At 36.4% G+C, this 21348-nt stretch overlaps 1 protein-coding gene and 2 pseudogenes across 4 annotated transcripts in view; 1 reads left to right on the top strand and 2 right to left on the bottom strand.

Moving 5' to 3' along the window:
- Positions 1-2562, bottom strand: part of LOC114629615 — an 85210-nt pseudogene extending 82648 nt beyond the window's left edge.
- Gpr174 (G protein-coupled receptor 174) overlaps positions 1-21027 on the top strand; it is a 38735-nt gene extending 17708 nt beyond the window's left edge. For all 4 annotated transcript variants that reach the window (XM_028782626.1, XM_028782694.1, XM_028782766.1 and 1 more), the window contains one exon: positions 16279-21027. In XM_028782626.1, the coding sequence (XP_028638459.1) occupies positions 16839-17846 (1008 nt within the window). In that variant the 5' untranslated portion in view covers positions 16279-16838 and the 3' untranslated portion in view covers positions 17847-21027. The remainder of the gene's footprint in view (positions 1-16278) is intronic.
- Positions 2987-4247, bottom strand: LOC114629537 (annotated as a pseudogene).
- Positions 21028-21348: the final 321 nt, after the last annotated feature.

Raw genomic sequence — 21348 nt, 5'->3', positions numbered from 1 at the left:
TGTTAGTATTCTCATTTAGGAGTTATTTTCATAGACTCTTGGGGCCTCCCCACATCCCAGGTCACTAGTATGTTCTAGAGATGCCCCCTATCCCCATCCATAAAAGATTTCCATTCTTTCTCTCCTCTTATCCCTACACCTGATCCCTCTGCCTCATTCTTCTCCTCATCCCCTTTCCTACCCAGTTTCTGCTCTCCCTCCACCTTCAATATCTACATTATTTCTCATTCTGAGAAAGATTCAAACATCCTCCCTTGGGTTCTCCTTGTTATTTGTTTTCTTTGGGTCTGTGGATTGTAGTGTGTATAATATCCACTTATAAGTGAGTACATACCATGCATGTCCTTTTGGGTCTGGGTTACCTCACTCAGGATGACATTTTGTAGTCCCATCTATTTGTCTGTGAAATTCATGATGTAATTGTTTTTAATAGCTAAATAGCATTCCACTGTGTAAATGAACCACACTTCCTATATTCATTCTTTAGTTGAGGGGCATCTGGGCTGTTTCCAGTTTCCTAGCTATTACAAATAAAAGCTGCTATGAATATAGTGGAGCAAGTATCCTTGTGGGATGGTGTAGTATCTTTTGGTATAGGCCAAGGAGTAGTATGCCTGAGTATTGAGGTGGAACTTTTTTTTCAATTTTCTGAGAAACTGCCAAATTGATTTCCAGAGTGGTTGTACAAATTTGTGCTCTTACCAGCAATGAAGGAGTATTTCCTCATTTTTTTTTAATTTTAGTCTTAGCCATCCTGACTGGAATGAAATGAAAACTCAAATTACTTTTAATATGCACTTTCATAATGACTATGAATGTTGAACATTTTAAAAATGTTCCTCAGCCTTTTGTGTTTCATCTTTTCTGAACTCTTTATTTAGTTCTATAATGCAATTTTTAATATGGGTTATTTGTTTCCTTATTGTTTCTTTTTTTTAGGTCTTTCTATATTCTAGATACTAATCCCCTGTTGATTGTATAACTGATAAGATTTTTTTCCCATTTTCTAGACTGCCTCATCACTTGAGTGATGGTCCTTTTTTCTGTACAGCCACTTTTTTGTTTCATAAACTCCCATTTATTAATTTTTATCTTAATGTTTGTGTTCGCAGGATTCTACCTTCTTGTGTCCCTACCTGGACAACCTCTTTAAGTAGAAAGCCCAACTCACATTGATAATTCCATCTATCCTTACCAAGTGTTCCATTCCTTAGCTGGTAGAAACTAGATTCCCATTTCCTGAACTTCATGCCTTGCAGCCAGATCCACCTATGACAGTTGCATGCACCTGATTCCTTCTCAAGGTAGACACTTGACTACTACAGCCAACTACATCCATTTCCATGACAGGAGGACCTCCTTCTTCAGAGAGGACCTACACAAGTAATTCCACTCACCACTATGTTCGTTCTTTATCTTAATTGATAGTCATGAAAATCACTAATCAATTTACAGCTTCTTATTTAAGAAGACAGAGAATACTCAAGAAATGTTATCAAATACTGAATAGAAACCAAATAAAATAATCTAACAAACTGTAAAACTCTTTTATCTTTAATCATTTTTATAGTCAAGTCATTATCCCCTTCCCATTCTTCCCTCCTACAGTTCCTCATCCCATTACTCCTCTGCCATCTCCAAGAGGATGTCCCCCACCATCCCCACATACCCCAAATCCTACCATGCCTCCCCAATTCCTATGGCCTCAAGTCTCTCAAGGGTTAGGTGTATCTTCTCTGAGAGTCCAGATCCAGCAGTCTTCTGCTGTATATATGTCGGGGGCCTCAGACCAGCTAGTGTATGCTGCCTGGTTGGAAGCTCAGTGTCTGAGAGATCTTGGGGGTCCAGGTTAGTTGAGACTGTTGGTCTTCCTCCGGAGTCACCCTCCTCCTCAACTTCTTCTAGCCTTTCCATATTTCAACCATGGGGGTTCCTAACTTCAGTTCACTGGTTGAGTATAAGTATCTGCATCTGTCTCAGTCAGCTGGTTATTGGGCCTCTCAGAGCACAGACACACCTCTTGTCTGTAATTATACCATAGCATCAGTAATAGTGTCAGGCCTTAAAGCTTCCCTTGACATAGATCCCAACTTGGGCTGGCCACTGGACCTTCTTTCCCTCAGTCTCCTCTCCATTTTTGTCCCTGTAGTTATTTTAGACAGGAACAATTCTGGATCAGAGTTTTTGACTGTGGGATGGCAACGTCATCCCTCCACTTGATGCCCTGTCTTTCTACTGGAGGTAGATTGTACAAGTCCTCTTGCCAAACAAGGCATGGTGGGGTTTGTGGTGTGTGGGGATGGTGAGGGACATCCTCTTGGAGATGGCAGAGGAGGAATGGGATGAGGAACTGTAGGAGGGCGGAATGGAAAGGGGATAATGACTAGACTGTAAAAAAGATTAAAGATAAAACAGTCCTGATGCTCTCTAACTTTCTAGATCTCTGGTATATTCTAGAGGGTCTTCCCACCTCCCACCTCCCAAGATTGCATATTTCTAGTCAATCTGTTGGTCCTCAGGGCTTTACTCCCGTTGCCACTCTGCCCCCAATTACCTGATCATGTTCCTGTTTTCCCCTTTTCCTCTCCTCTCCCATTCAGATCCCTCCCTTCCTCTGTCACCCTTGATTGCTTTCTTCTCCCTCCCAAGTGGGATTGAAACAAGAAATGATTTTTTTCCTTATGGGTCACTAAGCCTTTTATTTTACATGTAGAACCACTGAAGAGTCTTGATTGTGGCCACCCTAGAGATTGCACTGAACACTAGCTTGGAAGTGTGGTGACAGAAACAGTGAAGGGGGCCAATTACACGATTACAAGGCTGGGATTTCTAGCAGGGATCCAAGTGGTCATACCTGGCTTCCAAAGTCTAAGGAAGCAGTGACATGGAAAGGACAAACACTGGGATGGATTTAAGCTACCTCTATGACATCAGGGACAGTAAGATTCTAAGCAGCTAGTAGCTCCAAGGATCTCCAGCCCATGCTTTACATGGTCAGGGGTTTCCTGAAGGACCTGTTGGCAACCTTGACCTTGCTGCCCAGCTCCTCTTCAATTCTAAGGATTTGATTGTATCTGTCCAGGTCATCAGATTGACAAGGAGCACCATTCTTCATCTGCCTAGTGCAGAGCCTCACCATGAGGTCAGTGATCAAAGTACCCTGAGTCTCCAAAGAGTGATGACTGTGATATCCCTACCACTGAACTTGGCTAGCCTGCATTCCTGCAGATGCTCAGTCAAAGAGCTGATCTGGTTCACCTTGAACAGGAGGCAATTGTAGGACTTCTTGCCTACACTTTTGTCAATCTGCTTAGGGATGGATACTGTGAGATCATCCCCAACCATTTGGATGCCTTTACTAGCTGTGAACTTCTGCCAAGCTTCCCAGTTTTCCCCGCCTTCTATGGACATCACTGGATACTCCTGGATGAAGGACTTATACAAGTCAGGAGCTAGCTGAGTATGATGTGCTGGAGTCATTTGAAAACTTGAAGTTCAGGCATTCCTGCCAGATGTAGAACTCAGAAGCAGCTACATCCATTCAAATGACAATCTGTTCAGTGTAGCTAGCTGTCTTCAGCAGCTCTAGTCTTCAGGATCTTAGGTAAAAATGTACCCACATCACCCACATTGGTTTTATCTGCATTCTTCCCATATCTCTGCTTGATGACATGCTTCAGGTTGTGGTAAATCTCTGCTCCAATGAACACTGCTTCCCAGAAAAAAGATACCCCATAGCGAGGGCCATATACTGTTGCAGGCCAGTTTGTTGCCAGCATGAGAACCACTGTTGATCACATTGAAAGCTGGCACCAGCCTGATTGCTTCCGGATTGCCAGCTAAGTAAGTGATGTGATGGTAAAGTGGCACCCAATTTTCCATGGCAGCAGCACTGCAGACAGCCAAGGACACTCCCAGGATGTCATTTGCACCAAATTTAGATTTATTTTCAGTGTTCTTCATCTCAATTGTTACTTTGTCTTTCTCTTGTTCCATAAAATTCAGTTGTTTTTGCTAACCAGAGCAGGTGCAATAGTTCCACTGATGGGCTCAGTAGTCTTTGAGGTACTCTTCCCTGTGTAGTGCTAATTATTCTCCAACAGCTCTATGACCTCATAGACACCAGTGGAGGCACCACTGGGCACAGCAGCTCAGAAGAGAACCATATAGATATAGAGATCAACCTTAACAGTAGGATTGGCAACAGAGTCAAAGCTTTCTCTGGCATGGCTCTTGAGAATAGACATGGTAAATTTCTGACTATCAAATTGTCATGCAGTAAAGAACCAGAGGTTTGTGCAGACACTGGAGAGAGTGTTAAGGAAAGACTTGTATTCTGCAGTTCATGAACTGCTCTCAAAAAACTGTTTTGAATGGAGAGTTAGATGAAATTCACGACAGAATGAAAATAAAAGTTAAAGTCATACAAAATCAGATACGGTATCAGTGGTCTTCTTCATAGGGCTTTCAAGGGGGGGGGAAGAATTAGAATGCATTGCTATGAAATGTTAAAAGGAAAACATGGAACAGGATGGATAAAACTGGGATGGTGGATTGGAGCAAGGCATGTAAGGAGGGCTAAATAACAACAATATGGAAAAGAAATGTTACCATTTTAGATAAATGTAGGGTTAATAAATATTTTAAATAATCTCAGGGTTGCTGTCTGTTTTAATTGTATGTAATCAATCAGTGAATGTTTATATAAATGATGACTGGAAAGATATAGAAATAAATCAATGCATCAGGGACCAATTATAGAAGAAATAATAGATGTATTTGACTACTGTTCATTGTAAAATCTAAAGATAGCCAATTTCTTAGATCTGGAATTTTATGGTCACAAATATAATTGTTGAAATGATTAATTAAATCCCCAAACTCTATGTATCTAATGTTTTCCTACCCAAATAGATAGCAAAGTTGGTAAGTACATTAATGCTGTATGAGTTTAATTTTTCCTGTGGGTTAGAGGTGTTCTTAAAATGTTAAAAGGAGACAGGTAGAAATTTTAATGAACTTTACCTAAATAAGCCTCAAAATGTGACTTAGTTTTCATTGTAGTGACATGGGTGTCTAAAATTGACCCAATATTTCTAATAATAGACTTCACTGAAAATATTCCTTATTTTTGTTATATATTTTAGTTTAATAATTTCTTCTTTCCTTAGCTTTCCATAACTTATATTTAATAGTAGAAAGCAATAAATTTATAAATAAGATGTAAGCGTCAAAATTATATACAAACCCACTTTAACCCAGATTAAAATTCACAGACTTACTGAGGTGTCTGAGAATTCTAAAGGACAATGGTGTAGAGTTAAGTATTTAGCATATAGAAAAACTGAAGTAAATAAGTAAACATTTGAACTAATAAAAAATATGTGCCCTAGCATACTTGTGCTAGGATAATCTTGCATAGTGGAAGCCTAGGACACCAGTAAGAGATCAGACTGAAAAAAGAATAGTGTTATCAGTGTTACACTTTTCGGGTCTTTGTAGTGTAGATTCAGCAGATATTTTAACTTGAATCTGATTTAACAAAAAAAAAACTATAGACATATCTCAGTCTAAAATAAAAAAATTGTGTTATTTAACAAAACACAAAGGAAGTTGGGCTAACACACATGTCAAAATGTTGTCAACAGGGATGAAATATGAATATTGGTTCATTTCTGAAATTCTTCTGGGTATTATTGCATATATTATGCTTTAAAAATATAAAAAGTTCCATTTGCCAATGAGAGTTCTTTATTGTCTTGTTGTTCATCTTAGGTAGGAGAAGCCTTAAGTTATTTTAGCAAATTTGAACTTAGTATAGAAGTTCTTTCTATAAATACATCTGCAAAAGATTGGGAAAAAGATTTTGTAGATTTCTTAGATATTTTTAATTCAACAAGACTTTATGAAAATAAGCTATAATACATTTCGTTTAAAGCCAAACAATAGTAGTAAACCATACTGCCCTGACAATCCCCTCATTAGTTACCAGTGCCAATTTGTGTTAGATACTGAAATGATGAGTTGCCTAAACTGTGCAAATGTCATAGTCAATGCCACTTATTGAAAAAGTATTTAGTAAGAGAACATTATTCAATACATAGGTATGTAAAATTCCACTCAAATATTGCATCAAATTCTAAGACTTGGCCTGAACCTAAGCAGGAATTGTGATTACATTTGTAATCCTTAAGAAACTTCATTCCTTTTCTAAAGGAGAGAACAATTCCTATGTCTCTGAATCTAGTACCAAACATCATTTGTGGGAAGAAAAGAGATAGTCATTTGTAAAGGACTCATCTGACATTGCTTATCATTAATGGATAATTTGTCAGATGCTGTCATATAAAAATTCATCAAAAAATTTCAGTGAAGATCTACAGTTGTATTTGGTGGCTGATATTTCATATCTTTTTGTACTAAGTACAGCCCAGGAGTGGAATGGCACCTAAATGAGTATGTCATTACCTGGTACTTGAAAAATCTTAAATTTTCTTCATCTTACTTCTGTATCTTTCTTTGGAGATGAATTCAGAGCAGTGGGTCATAATTTTTGTTTGGTTGATTTTACCAGATTATAAATAAAGAGGAGTTGTCAGGGAGTACACCAGAATGATTTACTACCCCATGTTTCTAACTAAGCCAAGAGGAGGGTACTCCACAAGAACTATTACTGGTGGAAGAGCAAGCAAGGAATCTACTCATCTTCATTGCTTTTTGAGACAGTGTCTATGTACCTGAGATTGTTCTCATATTCACAATCTGTGTGTCTATTTCTGAGTGCTAGAACCATAGACAGATAAGCCGTACCTAGCTTCCCACATTTACCTATAATGACAGGAAACTGACTCAGAACCAAGAACTGATAAACAAACAAACAAATAAACTTGATTTGCTTTTACTACTACTCAGGGGGCTAATGCTGCCAGAGGATTGTAGGATCACAACACTGTTTTCTGGCATTTTTCTCACCTCCCAAGGAGCCCAAGGGTTTTACTTTAGTTACTTTTCTATTGTGATAAACAACCATGACCAAGGCAACTTATAAAAGAAGTCATTTAATAGGGCTCATAATTCCAGAGAGATAGAGCATGTGATGGCAGAGTAAAGGCATGACAGTAGAACTAGCTGAGAGCTCATATCTTAAAACAAGAAACAGGAGGCTGGAGACTAAGTATTCAAGCATATGAGCCTGTGGGGGCCATTCACTGAAGGCTTATTTTCTGATGTGTGTTCAACTAGAATCTGAAATCATGGAAAACTTGATAGAAGATTACGAAGTAACTAACTAGAATCCTTTCCTCTTGGAATATTAGAGAAGGCTTACCAAAAAGATCCAGGAAATTACTTCCAGTCCAGCAGAAGGCAAAGCCATGTCACTTGGGGAAACTGAAGCTCATTTAAAATGACAGCATTCCGTGTTATATAAAATTATTATCTGCTATTGAAAATACAAAATGATGAGATCTTCATATTTTAGATTAATTGTCATGGTCTTGGGATATCATTTTCCCGTGGAAATTTTAAGTGTTATTACTGAACAGTAAATATTATGTTGTTGTCAGTGACATTTAATATTTTAAAGCTTAAACCTTAAGTCATTTTCCATGAACATTCTGAAATGGCTGAAGACCTCAGCGTCTGTTTAGAGCAGTGGTTCTCAGTCTTCTTAATGCTGTAACCCTTTAATACTGTTCCTCATGTTGTGGTGACCCCCCAACCACAAAATCATAAATATAATTTTGCTACTGTTATGAATAAAAATGTGAGTATCGGATATTCAACCCCTGTGAAAGTATCATTTGACCCCCAAAGGGATTGCAACCCACAGGCTAAAAACCACTGGCTTAGAAACTTCTCTATTATTCTTTGCTGTTAAAAACAAAATGCTATAGGATTTGGATAATATGGAAGAAAGGAACCCAGATATAAACCACAAATATCAATAGAAGAGAAAACACACTAAGCAAAAAGACTAGGCTATGCTGATGTAGTAAATGAGCTGAGAAGAAAAGGCTACAAAAGCTTTGGGACCTATTACATAGACTCCAGAAATTGTGAGTATGTGGCAGTATTGAGATTCCTTTGAGAAAGTTGTCAGGTTTGAATTCTTCACTCCAGTTCCTAAAGATGGGAGTCTGACATTTCCAGCCTAAATGTTTTCCAGGGAGCAGATATCTTATCCTTACAGAGAAGGAAGATTGAGCCCTAGTCAACAAATAGGAAATATTTTTATTTTTCTTTTACTAAAGGAAGACTTTTAGCCCCTTAAAAATCATACCATGTAGGTAGCCACCTACACACAAATCATGGCCAATCCTCTGGTGAGGCCCTGGGGACTGGTTTTCTTTTCCACTCCACCCTTGCTCTTTCTACCAGACCCCATAAGGTTGGTTTACTCCTTTACTTTCACAGGCTATTAATCCTGTGGAGCAGTGGATAGGGCACACACTCAAAGAGAAAATTTTGAGAAGGATGGCAAAAAAGTGAAAAGGGCCAGAAGGATGTGATTATCTTGGACGTTAGATTATTTTATGTAAGCTTGGAAGCTCATAACTTTCCTGTAAAAAAAAAAATCCCCTCTTCTTGTCCAAATGCTCATGTCTGGTCTGAGGCACAAGGTGAACATTCAGAAAATCTGAGGAAAATCCCCACAGCCGTGTCAGCACCAAGAACAGGAAATGCATACAATTTTCCCACTGCAATGTAACTTGTGATCACCTCATTGCTGCTACCAAGTAAAAATATGCAAACTTTAATGTGTAAAATGGAACTTTATAGAATAGTGGCTTGTCTTCTAATAGAAAAGAGTTGGAATACACAAATACAGAGTGGCAAATCCACAAGGCACTGGATAACTGTATTTGGACTGACTAGTTTTAAATAGTTTCTTTGGTATTTCAGAGTTCCATTTAAAAGCCAGTTAATACTTGAACTAGTGTTTTAATCTTGCATCCATATAAAAGTGCTTGAGTTCCATTAGAAATGAACTCTCAGTTAAACAACAGTGAATTAATGGAAGTTTATCTAATTTTATAGAAAAGATTACAGTATCTGAGTTACATAAATTATTCTTACCATTATATTATCATTTGCTTTAGGTGCTCAATAAGTGTATCTGAATCTCAGATTCAAATAGCTGGGCCTTGAAGGATAGACAAAATAGCAATAGATGTATATGGACCAGAGATAGAGCAATTTAAACCAAGTGATCGTCAAGAATATGAGAGAAAGAGAAAGGGACAATTTTTTAAACAACTTGACTCTGGGCTTTATGTTATTGCTTTTTACACTCAAAGTACATTCTCAAATTTTGTGTACATTCCACTTGCTAAAATGTAGATACCTTCTTTTTACTTTGTGGCAATTATTGTTCAATTCATCAGGAATATATACTTCAAACACAAACTCTAGTTATCCTAGGGATCAGAGTTTTAGAGCCTTGACTGGATAAAAAAAATGGGAAATAATAAAGATAGATTAGCAAAACAATGGGAAACTCTTAGAGAACAACTGGCCTTATCATTCTTATGGATAGAGGAGACAAGAATTCTGGCATTGGCTTAAGTATTGTTAGTGCTCATTACAGGCTTGAAAAGTCTTTGCGATTGTCCATCCTCCATACAATTAATATGTACTACTCTCCAAAATGTAAAGTAATTGCAAACTAGTATGTCTAAGGCAATGACAATGTGACTTGGCTTTATTCACTGGTAATGTGAGGCTGAGTGACTCTTTTCATACTGTCTCCAAGTAATTGAGATTACTTCTATAGCCAAGGAACAGGATACATTGTTGGCTGAAGAGGAAATGGCCCTCAAATCTTAGCAGAGACATTTGGACTCATCTACACTCATCTAAGTGAAGGATGGTAACGTTCACAATAACTCTGTCTGCCTGTGTGCATCCTTCCATTTTCATTGAGTTCAACTGTAGGAGTCTCACAGAAGCTTCTAGAAAAAGCACCTTGATAGAACACATCTCTTTATAAGAAAACAGTCTGAGTGGAACATTTAGTAGGCCTGACAAAATTTAGTGACTTCCCTAGGAGAAATAACCACAAAATACTTTCCCTAAAGTATTTGCTTACCACCATACAGCAGTTACCAGACAGCTCTTCCAGGGAATTTGTGAGATATTTGACTTCAAAGATTTTTTTCAGAAATCAAGACCTGGATATTTTTGGCTCCTACTGATCAAAATCCATCACAAATTGTTTTGTTCTCTTCACCCTAGGGTTTATGATCACTCAAATATCATAATACTAAAAGTATTCCTATACAGATGCACACAGCTGTTCAGTTTCATGTAGTTTGCAGGTATTTGCAGGAAGTCTATTTTATTGTAGCCTATTAGTTTGTATCTAACCAGAACTCTAAAATAAATTTGGCTTTTGAGCAAGTAATTGCCTATAACTTGGAATTAGGTGTTTTGTTGGTTTGTTTATTGTTGTTTGGTCAGTGTGTTTGTTTTTAGTTGTTGTTTTGCAAAACTCTACACCCAAAAATAGCATCTCTATTGATAGTACATCTCAAAGATTACAAATAGATGATTTGATTACCTTGTATTTTATAATTTGCATTCTTAAAATGTAGACAAATTTTCACAGAGAGAAGTGTTGCAGTATGACCTAATATATTCTCAGATAATAACATCTTAGTCTCAACAAAATGATACACAAAACTTTCTCTGATATTCATTTGAAGCAAGATTCACTAAGATAAGTAAACAAAGACACAATATAGCTGAAACAAGCATTCTCATGGAACATCAGCTAAATTCAGCAAATCTTCATTATATAAATATATACTAATTCCCATCAATAGCTTAGGAAATATTTTCTGACCTATATACACTGGAAACTTAACACAGCGATTTGGGGTTTTTGCATCTTTCCCTCTTCCAACTCCCCATTTTTGAAAAGTCTGATATAGTATTTCAAATAAATTTATGATAGCATAATTGTCCTCTGAGAGGCTCTACCCAGGAGCTGACTGAAACAGATGCAGATACTCACAGGCAAACATTGGACAGAGGTCATTGACCCTAATGGAAAATTGGGGGAAGGATTGAAGTCCCTGAAGGGGTTAGGAACCCCACAGGAAGACCAATAATGTCAACTAACCTGGACTTCTGGGTGCTTTCAAAGACTGACCCACCAACTAAAAAAACACATACGGCTGGAACAAGGCCCCTGGCACATAATTAACAGACTTGGAGCTCAGTCTCCACGTGGGCCACCAACAACTGGAGCAGATGATATCCCTAAAGTTGTAGCCTGACAGTGGCATCTGTTTCCCAACAGAGTTGACTTGTCTAGCCTCAGTGAGAAAGGATGCACCTACTCTGGCAGAGACTTGATGCACCAGAGTCTGAGAATACCAGGGCGGGGCACCCTCTCAGAGGGTAAGGGAAGTAGAGATGGGGGAGGGTTCCTATGAGTGAAGACCAGGAATGGGCAGTGTTTGAGATGTAAATAAATAAATAAATAAATAAATAAATAAATAAATAAATAAATATTAAAAAATAAAGTCAGGGTATGTTTAAGTACCCGTGACAATGTGGATTCAGCATGATTTCAGGATTGACCTCTTCCCTGGGGAAGACCCCCTGTTCCACCTCCAACTTTTCTCAGTTGCCTGCAGTTCTCTATGTAGGGTTGAAGCTTCACAGGCTTTTCTCAAACCATTTTTGCATGTGCATTGATGTTGTCCTTGTTCAGCTCATGCTTGGGTGTTCATGTTGATGTGACTTTAAGGGTATAGCTTTTGGCATTACTAGCAGACACAATCTCACAACTTCCCTGATCTTTTGGCTCGTACAATATTTTGTCACCCTCTTTTATAGTGTTCCCTGAGCTTTATGTATGGAAATGTTTTGTAGATGGATCTACGGGGCCTGGGCTCAACACTCTGCATTTTGATGGGGTTTGGTTTTCTGTAGAGATCTCTGTCTGCTGCAAAGATATTTCCTTAATAAGAGGTGAAGACTACACTTATTTGTAGTTTTGATGCCAAATGTTTATAGATTTTGTGCAGGATTATGCTGGTTTAGTAAGTTAGTAAATTGTAGATTCTCCTCTAATACATGGTTCCCCTATTACATGCGTTAATTATCTATGATCATATCCTTATACACTGTATAGTGACATTTATTCCTTTCCACCAGATTTTAATATTCAAGAAGAGAAGGGCCACACATTTTTTTCCACTATGTTCCTAGTACCAAGTATGATACTTCAAAAACTGTAGCTGAGTAAATATTGGCCCAGTAAATATTTGATGAATATACAAAGCGAGGTTCTGAGAATCTAAAAAACTGAAAGGAACATACGACCCAGCTCATGACTTCAAGGAGTTTCTGAGTTAGTGTATAATGTGCAGCAGGACAAGAGCATAAACAATGCACACATAAATAGCAAAAGGAAGAGGAAGTTGGGTTATTGGAATATTTCAGGAAGAACAGGAAATTCAAGAAAGTTGGAAAACTAGAAAGCAATAAAGCAAGAGAAGAAGAAAGGAAGGAATAAAAGAAGGAAAGAAAGAAGGAAGGAAGGAAGGAAAGAAAGAAGGAAGGAAGGAAGGAAAGAAGGAAGGAAGAAAGGATGGAAGGATGGAAGGAAAGAAGGAAGGAAGGAAGGAAGGATGGAAGGAAGGAAGGGTTAGTGGGCAAAGAGATGCTACAAGCTAAGGCAACATCACTATTGTTGCCACCTGTAAAAATTAGGAAGGTGATCTGAAGAGTATGAATTCTGCTAAAATAGAGTATTTGTCTAGCTAGAAAAAAAAGCAGATTTACTTTAGGAAAGTACATGGCATTGTTATTAAGGTAACCATTGATTACCATTCTATACAGCTTCTGATTTGTAGATATACATCTTTAAAGAGCTAACCTAGAAAAAATGATGAAAACTTTATGTACAATGGAGCAGAATGAGAATGGAGAATAAAAATAATAAAGACATAAACTAGGATAAAAAATGCAAAATTTAAAATATGCTGGTAGCAAGAATGAATGGAGGTAATAAGAATGCCCTTGCAGAAAATAGTTACTTAAGTAATGTTTATTGAACACTTATTGGATACTAAATTTATCACTTATATTAGCAGAATAAACTCTCATACCTATTCTCCACATTTGGTACAACGATTGTTGTCATTTTTAATGTACACAAGCTCATGTTCTATGGCATCTGTGTCTGACTTCATATATTGCTTAACATATTTTTCCCCCTGATCAAGCAGTTTTGTTGCAAATGGCAGAATTTCCTTATTTTCAAGGGCTGAGTAAAATTCAGTTGTGTGCATCCACAGATGATTGTTTATATATTCATTTTTGTTGGCTATATGCTTTATTCTGTATGTTGTCTAAAAGGAATGACAATGAAATAAATATGGGGGTAAAGCAGTTTTGTTAAAATGTTGATTTCATTTATTTTAGATATATAACACAAAGGAGGGATATTGAATAATGTGATAGTTCTATTTTTAATATATGTATTTTTAGAAAATACAATCCTCTTTTTTGTTGAATGACATCAATTTATATTCCTTCCAATATGGTAGGAAAAATATCTCCCTTTTCTTTACATCCTCATTACCACTTACTTTCTTTTGAATTGCAAAAAGCTCTTTGTAATGGCTTGAGTGATATTTCATGGTAGTTTATAATTTTTATTACTCTGATGATTTGTGGTGTTTGCACCTTTTCTTACACCTCTATTCTGCCATCTAAATTTCTCTATCACTTAATTACAATCACCACATGTGAATATATTTTGAAGATACTATTTATTTTCAGAATTGGTCAGTTTTGTTAATAACTCTTCCAACATCCATGCTATTTTTTAACATTAATGTATAAAGGTTATAATACTAAGTTTCTATATCTTCTTTATTTGAGAAATACCAAATATTTAACATCTTCAAGCTGAATGCCTTTTATATAAAGTGAGACCCACATTTTTAGACAAAACATGATATTTTACTTACCAGGAGATTTACTTACCAGGCAAAATAACAACAATAATTCCTTCAAGGGGTGAATCATGCACACTTCAAACCACATGGAGTTGATAATCCAAAGCATGATGTTTCATAATTCTCTTTTCATTTTTATTCTTCCCACATATCTTTAAAGTTGGTTAAATCCTTCTAGATTTCAGCAGCCTTGAGGCAGTGATTCAAGTCCCTAAGCTAAAATTTGTTTACCTCAAAAGAAGGGTCATTGGCCCAGCTGAGTCAGCCTTTGGGGGATTTGATTCTCTGTTCTGATGCTCTGCTCTCTTGTCTTGGATAATTAAGAGGTGACTAAATGGCCCATGTAAATGGAAATATTTAAAGAGAGGCTGGTTGCCCACTTATTTTTACAACATCTGGGAAGGATTTGAATCAAATCACTGGCCTCTAAATGATGCTTCAAGGACAAAAGCAATGCTGACTGTATGGGAAGCTTTGTGAAAATAGAATTTTCTGGCCTTACCTAAAACATGTTGAATCAAAATCTCTAGAGGAAACACCTGGAAAGCTGTATTAATTTTTTGCTGTTGTTGTTTTAAAGAAATAGTCTTTCTCACATGGATCTGAAGATCCCTTATGTTTGGAAAATACTGGTGGAAATCAAAGTTTCCAAAGACTTAACTAAGTTTGTTAAAATACAGGTCTTGAGGGAGGGGCTGAGATTCTTCTGAATCTCTAACAGGCTCCCATACTTGTTGGCTTAGACATTTTTTGCAACAAAGTGCTGGATTATTTTTCAAGTTTCTTCTAGTTTTACTTTTCTTCACTTTATAAAACAGTGGTTTCCAACCTTCCTAATGCTACAACCCTTTAATACACTTCCTCATGTTGTGGTGACCCTCCAACCACAAAATTATTTTTGTTGCTGCTTCATAACTGTAATTTTACTACAGTTATGGATCATAATATAAATATCTGTGTTTTCTGGTGGTCTCAGATAAATTCAGTGAAAGGGTCATTTGACCTCCAAAGAGGATGTGACCCATGGTTTGGGAACTGCTGTTATAGAATCTGTAGCATATTAATCCTCACTCACATCAAAATTCTATTAAAACTAATGCATTCTTATACATACTAGATATATATATATATGCATGCTAGATTTTGATCATACACAACTCCATCCTACCTTCTCCAGGCCTCCTCCATATGGCTCCCTCTCAACTTTGTCATATCCTGTTTTGTTTTTTTAATAATCCACTGAGTCCATTGCAATATGCTCATATGTGTATGTGTTTGGAGCTTCCACCAGAGGAAGGGCAACCTATCAGTGGCTTTTCTCCCCCCTTAGCAGTCATCAACTGCCAATAATTCCTCATCTAAAGACAAGGCCTTGTTCATACTGGAATTTTGATAGGCTTAATCTTGAGCATGTAAATCCAGCTCCACGTAAATTCATGACTGTAAAAAGAATCTCAATCCAGATATAGGATACCCTCCATATGTGTTATTGGTAAAGGAGTCTCCAGAGCAACACCTCATCAAAGAAAAACACAAATCAGACTATTGCCATTATTCATGGTTGCCCACTGTAATTAGATGGTCAGATCCTATTGCTGAAGATACCACATACTTTTGTTGTAATACATATAAGAATTTTAAACTGACTTGGAAACTTCCTCCTGGCTAGCCAGCTTTTATTGTGTCAGGTGATACTATTAGGCCTCTGGATGAAAAAGACATTAATAGTCTTCTCCATGCTGTAATACTAACCTGGGAGTGGGGGAGAAGACATGCACTCTGGTACAATGGTGGCACAAAGGTTGAGGAGATAAACAACTACATTGTGATTGGGTTTAAGGTCTGTTCACAGAAGAAAATTCATGAGTAACACTGTAAACCTTACCAAAAGCCTATGGCTAGAAAGGCCATCAGCCCTAGAGGGGAATCTACTGTGTTATTTTGCTAAAACTTGATCATGTTAAAATGCCTTCTAAATACTTGTTTGTACCCACAGATCTATGATGCTCTCAACCTTGGTTGTAAATGTTTCTTTTTGAAATGGGAAGCAATTAATGCAGAGACTTATAACTGACCAAAATACTAAGACTAAGTGACTGTGACGTCTTCAGCCCTAAGCAAGATATCACTCACACAGTGAGGCTCAGGGAATATCATAGAGAAGGAGGGTAAAGAATGTAAGAGCTAGACGATGGGGAGGATTTTTGTGAAACATTATTGTCTGGATATGACATGGCCATTAACACTAGTTTTTCTTATTAATGTCAGACATAATGAGCTTATTTTCATTTACTTGCAGGTTTGCCTTTTATTCTCTCAATCTCTTCTTCAATGCATATCTGAAAAAGTCTGAGAAAAAAGAACAATCAAAGTAAGTCATCTTCGAATAGTGGCAGAGCCAGCCTGCACTGAAGCAAACCTTTCTTCTGTGTGAACCAGACTTCTCCCCCCCATCGAAAAGAACATGAAATGTCCTTTCAAACACCTGTAAAGTGATGACTATCATGTGGGAACTTGAGAAGCTGATGTATGACACAGTTATGAATCAAGTGAGAAATATCCAGTTTCCATGATGTTCTGGAAGGCCTTACCACAAAATAAACAAGAGGAGAAAATTTGAACAGTTTTTCATGAGTGTTTGCAACATGGATTTCTGTAGTTGTGTATACAAATCTGAGGCATAAGTACAACCAGGCTTTCTTTAAGTTCCCAAATTCTGTGTAGAGACTAACAATTGTGGCAAAAGGTTGTTTTACACTCTGTCTCTCTGAACCACTGACTTGTGGACAATACAGCAGTTACTTGTGGATTTAGATTTTGAATGACAAATAGGCAAAGACAATTTCTCTAGAAATAATCATGACTGATAATTTTACATGTAACAAGACAGATGGAGACAATACAGATTTTCGGTACTTCATTTATGCAGTGACATACACTGTTATTCTTGTGCCAGGCCTCATAGGGAACATATTAGCCTTGTGGGTATTTTATGGCTATATGAAGGAAACCAAAAGGGCTGTGGTATTTATGATAAACCTAGCCATTGCTGACTTATTACAGATTCTCTCTCTGCCACTGAGGATCTTTTACTACTTGAACCATGACTGGCCATTTGGTCCTGGTCTCTGCATGTTTTGTTTCTACCTGAAATATGTTAACATGTATGCCAGCATCTACTTCTTGGTCTGCATCAGTGTGCGAAGATTTTGGTTTCTCATGTACCCCTTTCGTTTCAATGATTGCAAGCAGAAATATGACTTGTATATCAGCATTGTTGGCTGGCTGATCATCTGCCTTGCCTGCCTACTCTTTCCTCTCCTCAGAACCAATGATGATACTTCAGGTAACAGAACCAAATGCTTTGTGGATCTTCCTATCAGGGATGTCAATCTGGCCCAATCTGTTGCCATGATAACTATTGGAGAAGTAGTTGGGTTTGTTACTCCTCTTATGATTGTTCTATACTGTACTTGGAAGACAGCTTTATCATTACAAAATAAATACCCCATTTCTCAACATCTTGGAGAGAAAAAGAAAGCCCTGAAGATGATTCTGACCTGTGCAGGGGTGTTTCTAATTTGCTTTGCGCCTTATCACTTCAGCTTTCCTTTAGATTTCCTGGTTAAGTCCAATGAAATTAAAAGCTGCTTAGCCAGAAGAGTGATTCTAATATTTCATTCTGTGGCCCTGTGTCTGGCAAGTCTGAACTCCTGCCTCGACCCAGTAATATATTATTTCACCACTAATGAGTTCAGAAGACGTCTTTCAAGACAAGATTTGCCTGATAGCATCCAACTCCATACAAAACCATATAAAATTGGGAGTAACCATGCCACTTCTACCATGGCAGCTGAACTATGCTAAATAAAACCAAGAAATGAAAGTGGCCTGGACTGCCAGTACTAGAACACATTTGCAGTACTCCAGCAAGACAGTATTCACAGAAAGTATTCATAACCATATCGTGTGTTCTATATTATTTACATGAAGAATGCACATATTTAGGACAACACTTGTTTAAAGTATTATATTTCAATATCATTGCTGGTGACATGTCCATGCAGTAATGTCGGACCAAGTCTTTAAGACTTAATTGGTAAAATTTTGATAACACTCTGCACACATACACTCTCAGCAAGAGTAATCAGCTTTATCTGTGAACCTAAGTCACAACGAGATTGCTATCTCAAACACATTTTAAGCAGAGTTTTCTTACCTCAGATACTAAATCTATGTTCAAAAGGTGTGCAATTGTCTGTTTGCCATAGTGATCACAGTTTGCATTCCAACAACATATTTGGTTGTATTTAAAGTGGAATGGGCAAAACTTTATGTACACAAAATGTTATAAAAATAGGGTAATTTTTATCTCCCAAGTGTGATTCCATTCAAGGATTTGAAATTCCAGTGCTTGATTTCTTCAGTTAGTTTCAATATGAAACATCAACTGTAATATTACTTGTTGAATGAAGTTCTCAAATCAGGTTTCGGTACACTTAAACTAAGAACAACAAACATTTATGACACACAGTAATCATGTACAATTGTATAAAATGCTACATTGAATATTCCAAGAGCAGGTAGTTTTCTTCAGTTAACTCAACGTGACTCAGATGGTCTTTATGCTTTAGAGAAAGGAAAGAGGTGCCAACCACAATTCTGGCTCCCTGAAACTAGTTCAGAAGAACACCTTCAGAAATATATGAACCTGCCTAGGAGAGGAATAGTTTTTCATCGTAATTTAGAATTACATTGAAGAAATATTACAGGTTATTACTGCATTTACTGAGCCTATGGAATAAACAGTGTGCCAATTAGTCACTAAACTTGGACAGAGTAAAAATAAGAACCAAAGTGAAGTATAAGTCTTAAAATTACTATTGTCCTTCAAATATTATCCAAGGTAAAGGGTGCCTATTAAGGCATCTACGCAAGTCAGATTAAGACATAAAGACATTGGTCATGTGGACTTCTAAATCTGCATTTTTTTCAGTTAAGTTATATGATAATTAAGCCTACAAAGATTACCTCCCAGAAACTGTTAAAAGCAATTTGTTCACCTTTTAAGAAAAGTCTGAATCATTCCCGCAGCCTTACACACTCCTTATAAAAGCTATGTCTATTACCTGTTTGATACTATTGATTAGGAAAATCTCGGGTATGTGGCTGTAAGTACTGAAATATTCTGAAGCATGATATACATTATAAATAAGATTACTTTTAAAAATCTTTGAATAGAAGAATGGGGAGAAAACATTCTTCTTTACATTGAGAAAATATAGAAATCAAGCAAGAAATATACATACATACATACATGCATACATACATACATACATACAGTGTAGTTTTAGGCACATAGTTAATGATACTATATGTTTTGGGGGAAATTCATTAAATTGACATGAATTTTAGCTTTTAATACTAGTGGGAAACTTCTAAAGTTTTCTCTGAGTAAGTAACAAAAAGTATTGCTTATGTTTGTACAGTTTATGGAAATGATAATAGATTAGGAAAATGAGTTTGTGCTGCTAGCAACAGTATATTTATATATTTCCTAGTTATTCCCTGTAATGTATATATGTTTTGATGTATTAAATTAGTGTTAAATTTTGTTTTCAAAAGAGAAACTATAAATGTGTGTGGTCTATTTGTTTTAAAGTGATTTCTGTTTGACTGTAATTTTGTATTGTAATGAGATTACAAGTAATCATTTATGAAACTATGAAACAACTGTGGGTTTTTGAAATAGAATTCACACTTAAAACATCTATGCTTATTATATTTTGTAGCATTTAAAGTCACTTTGGGAGATCACTGTTTGAACTTTTTCTAACATTGATTTCACTATACTCATACCATCTCTTTAAGGGAGAGGAAATATTCCTAGGCTATTATTGACCATCGTAGTGTGACTGAGAGTACAGCTGATTTGTTAGATAGTCCTTCTACATCATTTAGGAATAAGTCAAGTGTCTAATGATTTTATGTTATTTATCTATCCAGACATGTCTATCTGGGTTTGTATTCAGCATCTGAATACTGAATCAGAATCACTTTCTTGATTCTTCATCTTCCTTGCCCTTACATTTGAATTTTGCTCTATCCCCTTCCCCTTTTGATCAACTTATTCACAATAAGGTGCTAATTACAATGTTAATTTCATATTAATTTGCCAAGGAATATCTTAAGTTCATACCTTAGAAATAGGCATTAACACAAAATGGTGAAATTGAAATGAAGTGCTTGCAGGCACAGGTAGATGTGGTAGAGGGGAAGATACTGTAAAGAGAGTGAGTCTTATTACAATCCTTTCAAATAATGCATTGCAAATGACCATCTACTTTGGTTGCCATTATGAGGATGCTAAATTCCAATAAATAGCTCCATAAACATGGGTATACATTTTCCAGATTTTTTTCTTTTACCCTTCTCTCTCTTCTAACACTGGACTTAGTTTGCAGGAGAAATATAGTGCTTCAGCTACTACTAAGCAGCTGCCTCTTTACTGAGGTTCCATTCTCTTTGGAAAGTTTTTCTTCAGATCTCTTATTTATCATTTTGAGTTCTATAAGATTGAATACAAAGAGAATCTGAATTGTGGCACTGTATAATTAAAGATAAATTATCTCATATTTCTTTTATAAAGTTGTTAAATTTTAGTCTTAAAATAATGCAAATTATTTTAATGAGAAAATTTGAATATAGATTGTTTTAATGCTAATAATATTGTCTTTATTGTTGCTTTTATTATTTTAATGAAATGGTTTATATGTTATATGTCTTCATTTTCATGTAATAAAACAGCAAATCCTATTAATCAGTAGTTTATGAAGAGGAGCCATTTGCTTTACAAATAACAAACTAAGTTATCATGCTTTATATGGATTCATCAGTGGAACTCTGAACAACTTAATTTTTATGCCACCTTTTGAGTTAACTTCCAAAATACTGTGAAATTTTGTTACTAGAGTTTATTTACAGCTCTTATTTATCATATAATTTTAATAATAAAGGTTATCTATGTAATTAAATGCAATTTTCCTGACTCTAGATGTCAATGTGTGATCAGTTCTTTTACCAAACTGATAGATTTAGGGACTGTTAGTGGGATCACATACATGGATTTATGTTTCTTAGGGTTGATTATTTCTTTTAATCTACTGGAGTGGTGAATTCCATTCTCAAAGACCAAGATGAGTTGTCCCCTCTATGTTATCATACCTCGGGTCTCCTCTAGGCTTAACTTTGTTTTGTCTATTTTAGCCATTTGCTGCTCATCTTGTTTATATCCATAGATTGCTTGTGAAGCCAAAGTAGCTTCAGTAATAACAAGATAGTTATGAATTACACATTTTAATGTTTTCAG

The sequence above is a fragment of the Grammomys surdaster genome, unplaced genomic scaffold, assembly GCF_004785775.1.
Source record: "Grammomys surdaster isolate TR1022 unplaced genomic scaffold, NIH_TR_1.0 61, whole genome shotgun sequence".
In the NCBI taxonomy this organism is placed as follows: domain Eukaryota; kingdom Metazoa; phylum Chordata; class Mammalia; order Rodentia; family Muridae; genus Grammomys; species Grammomys surdaster.
The sequence above is the reverse complement of the archived record's forward strand: the minus strand, read 5'-3'. Positions and strand labels throughout refer to the sequence as shown.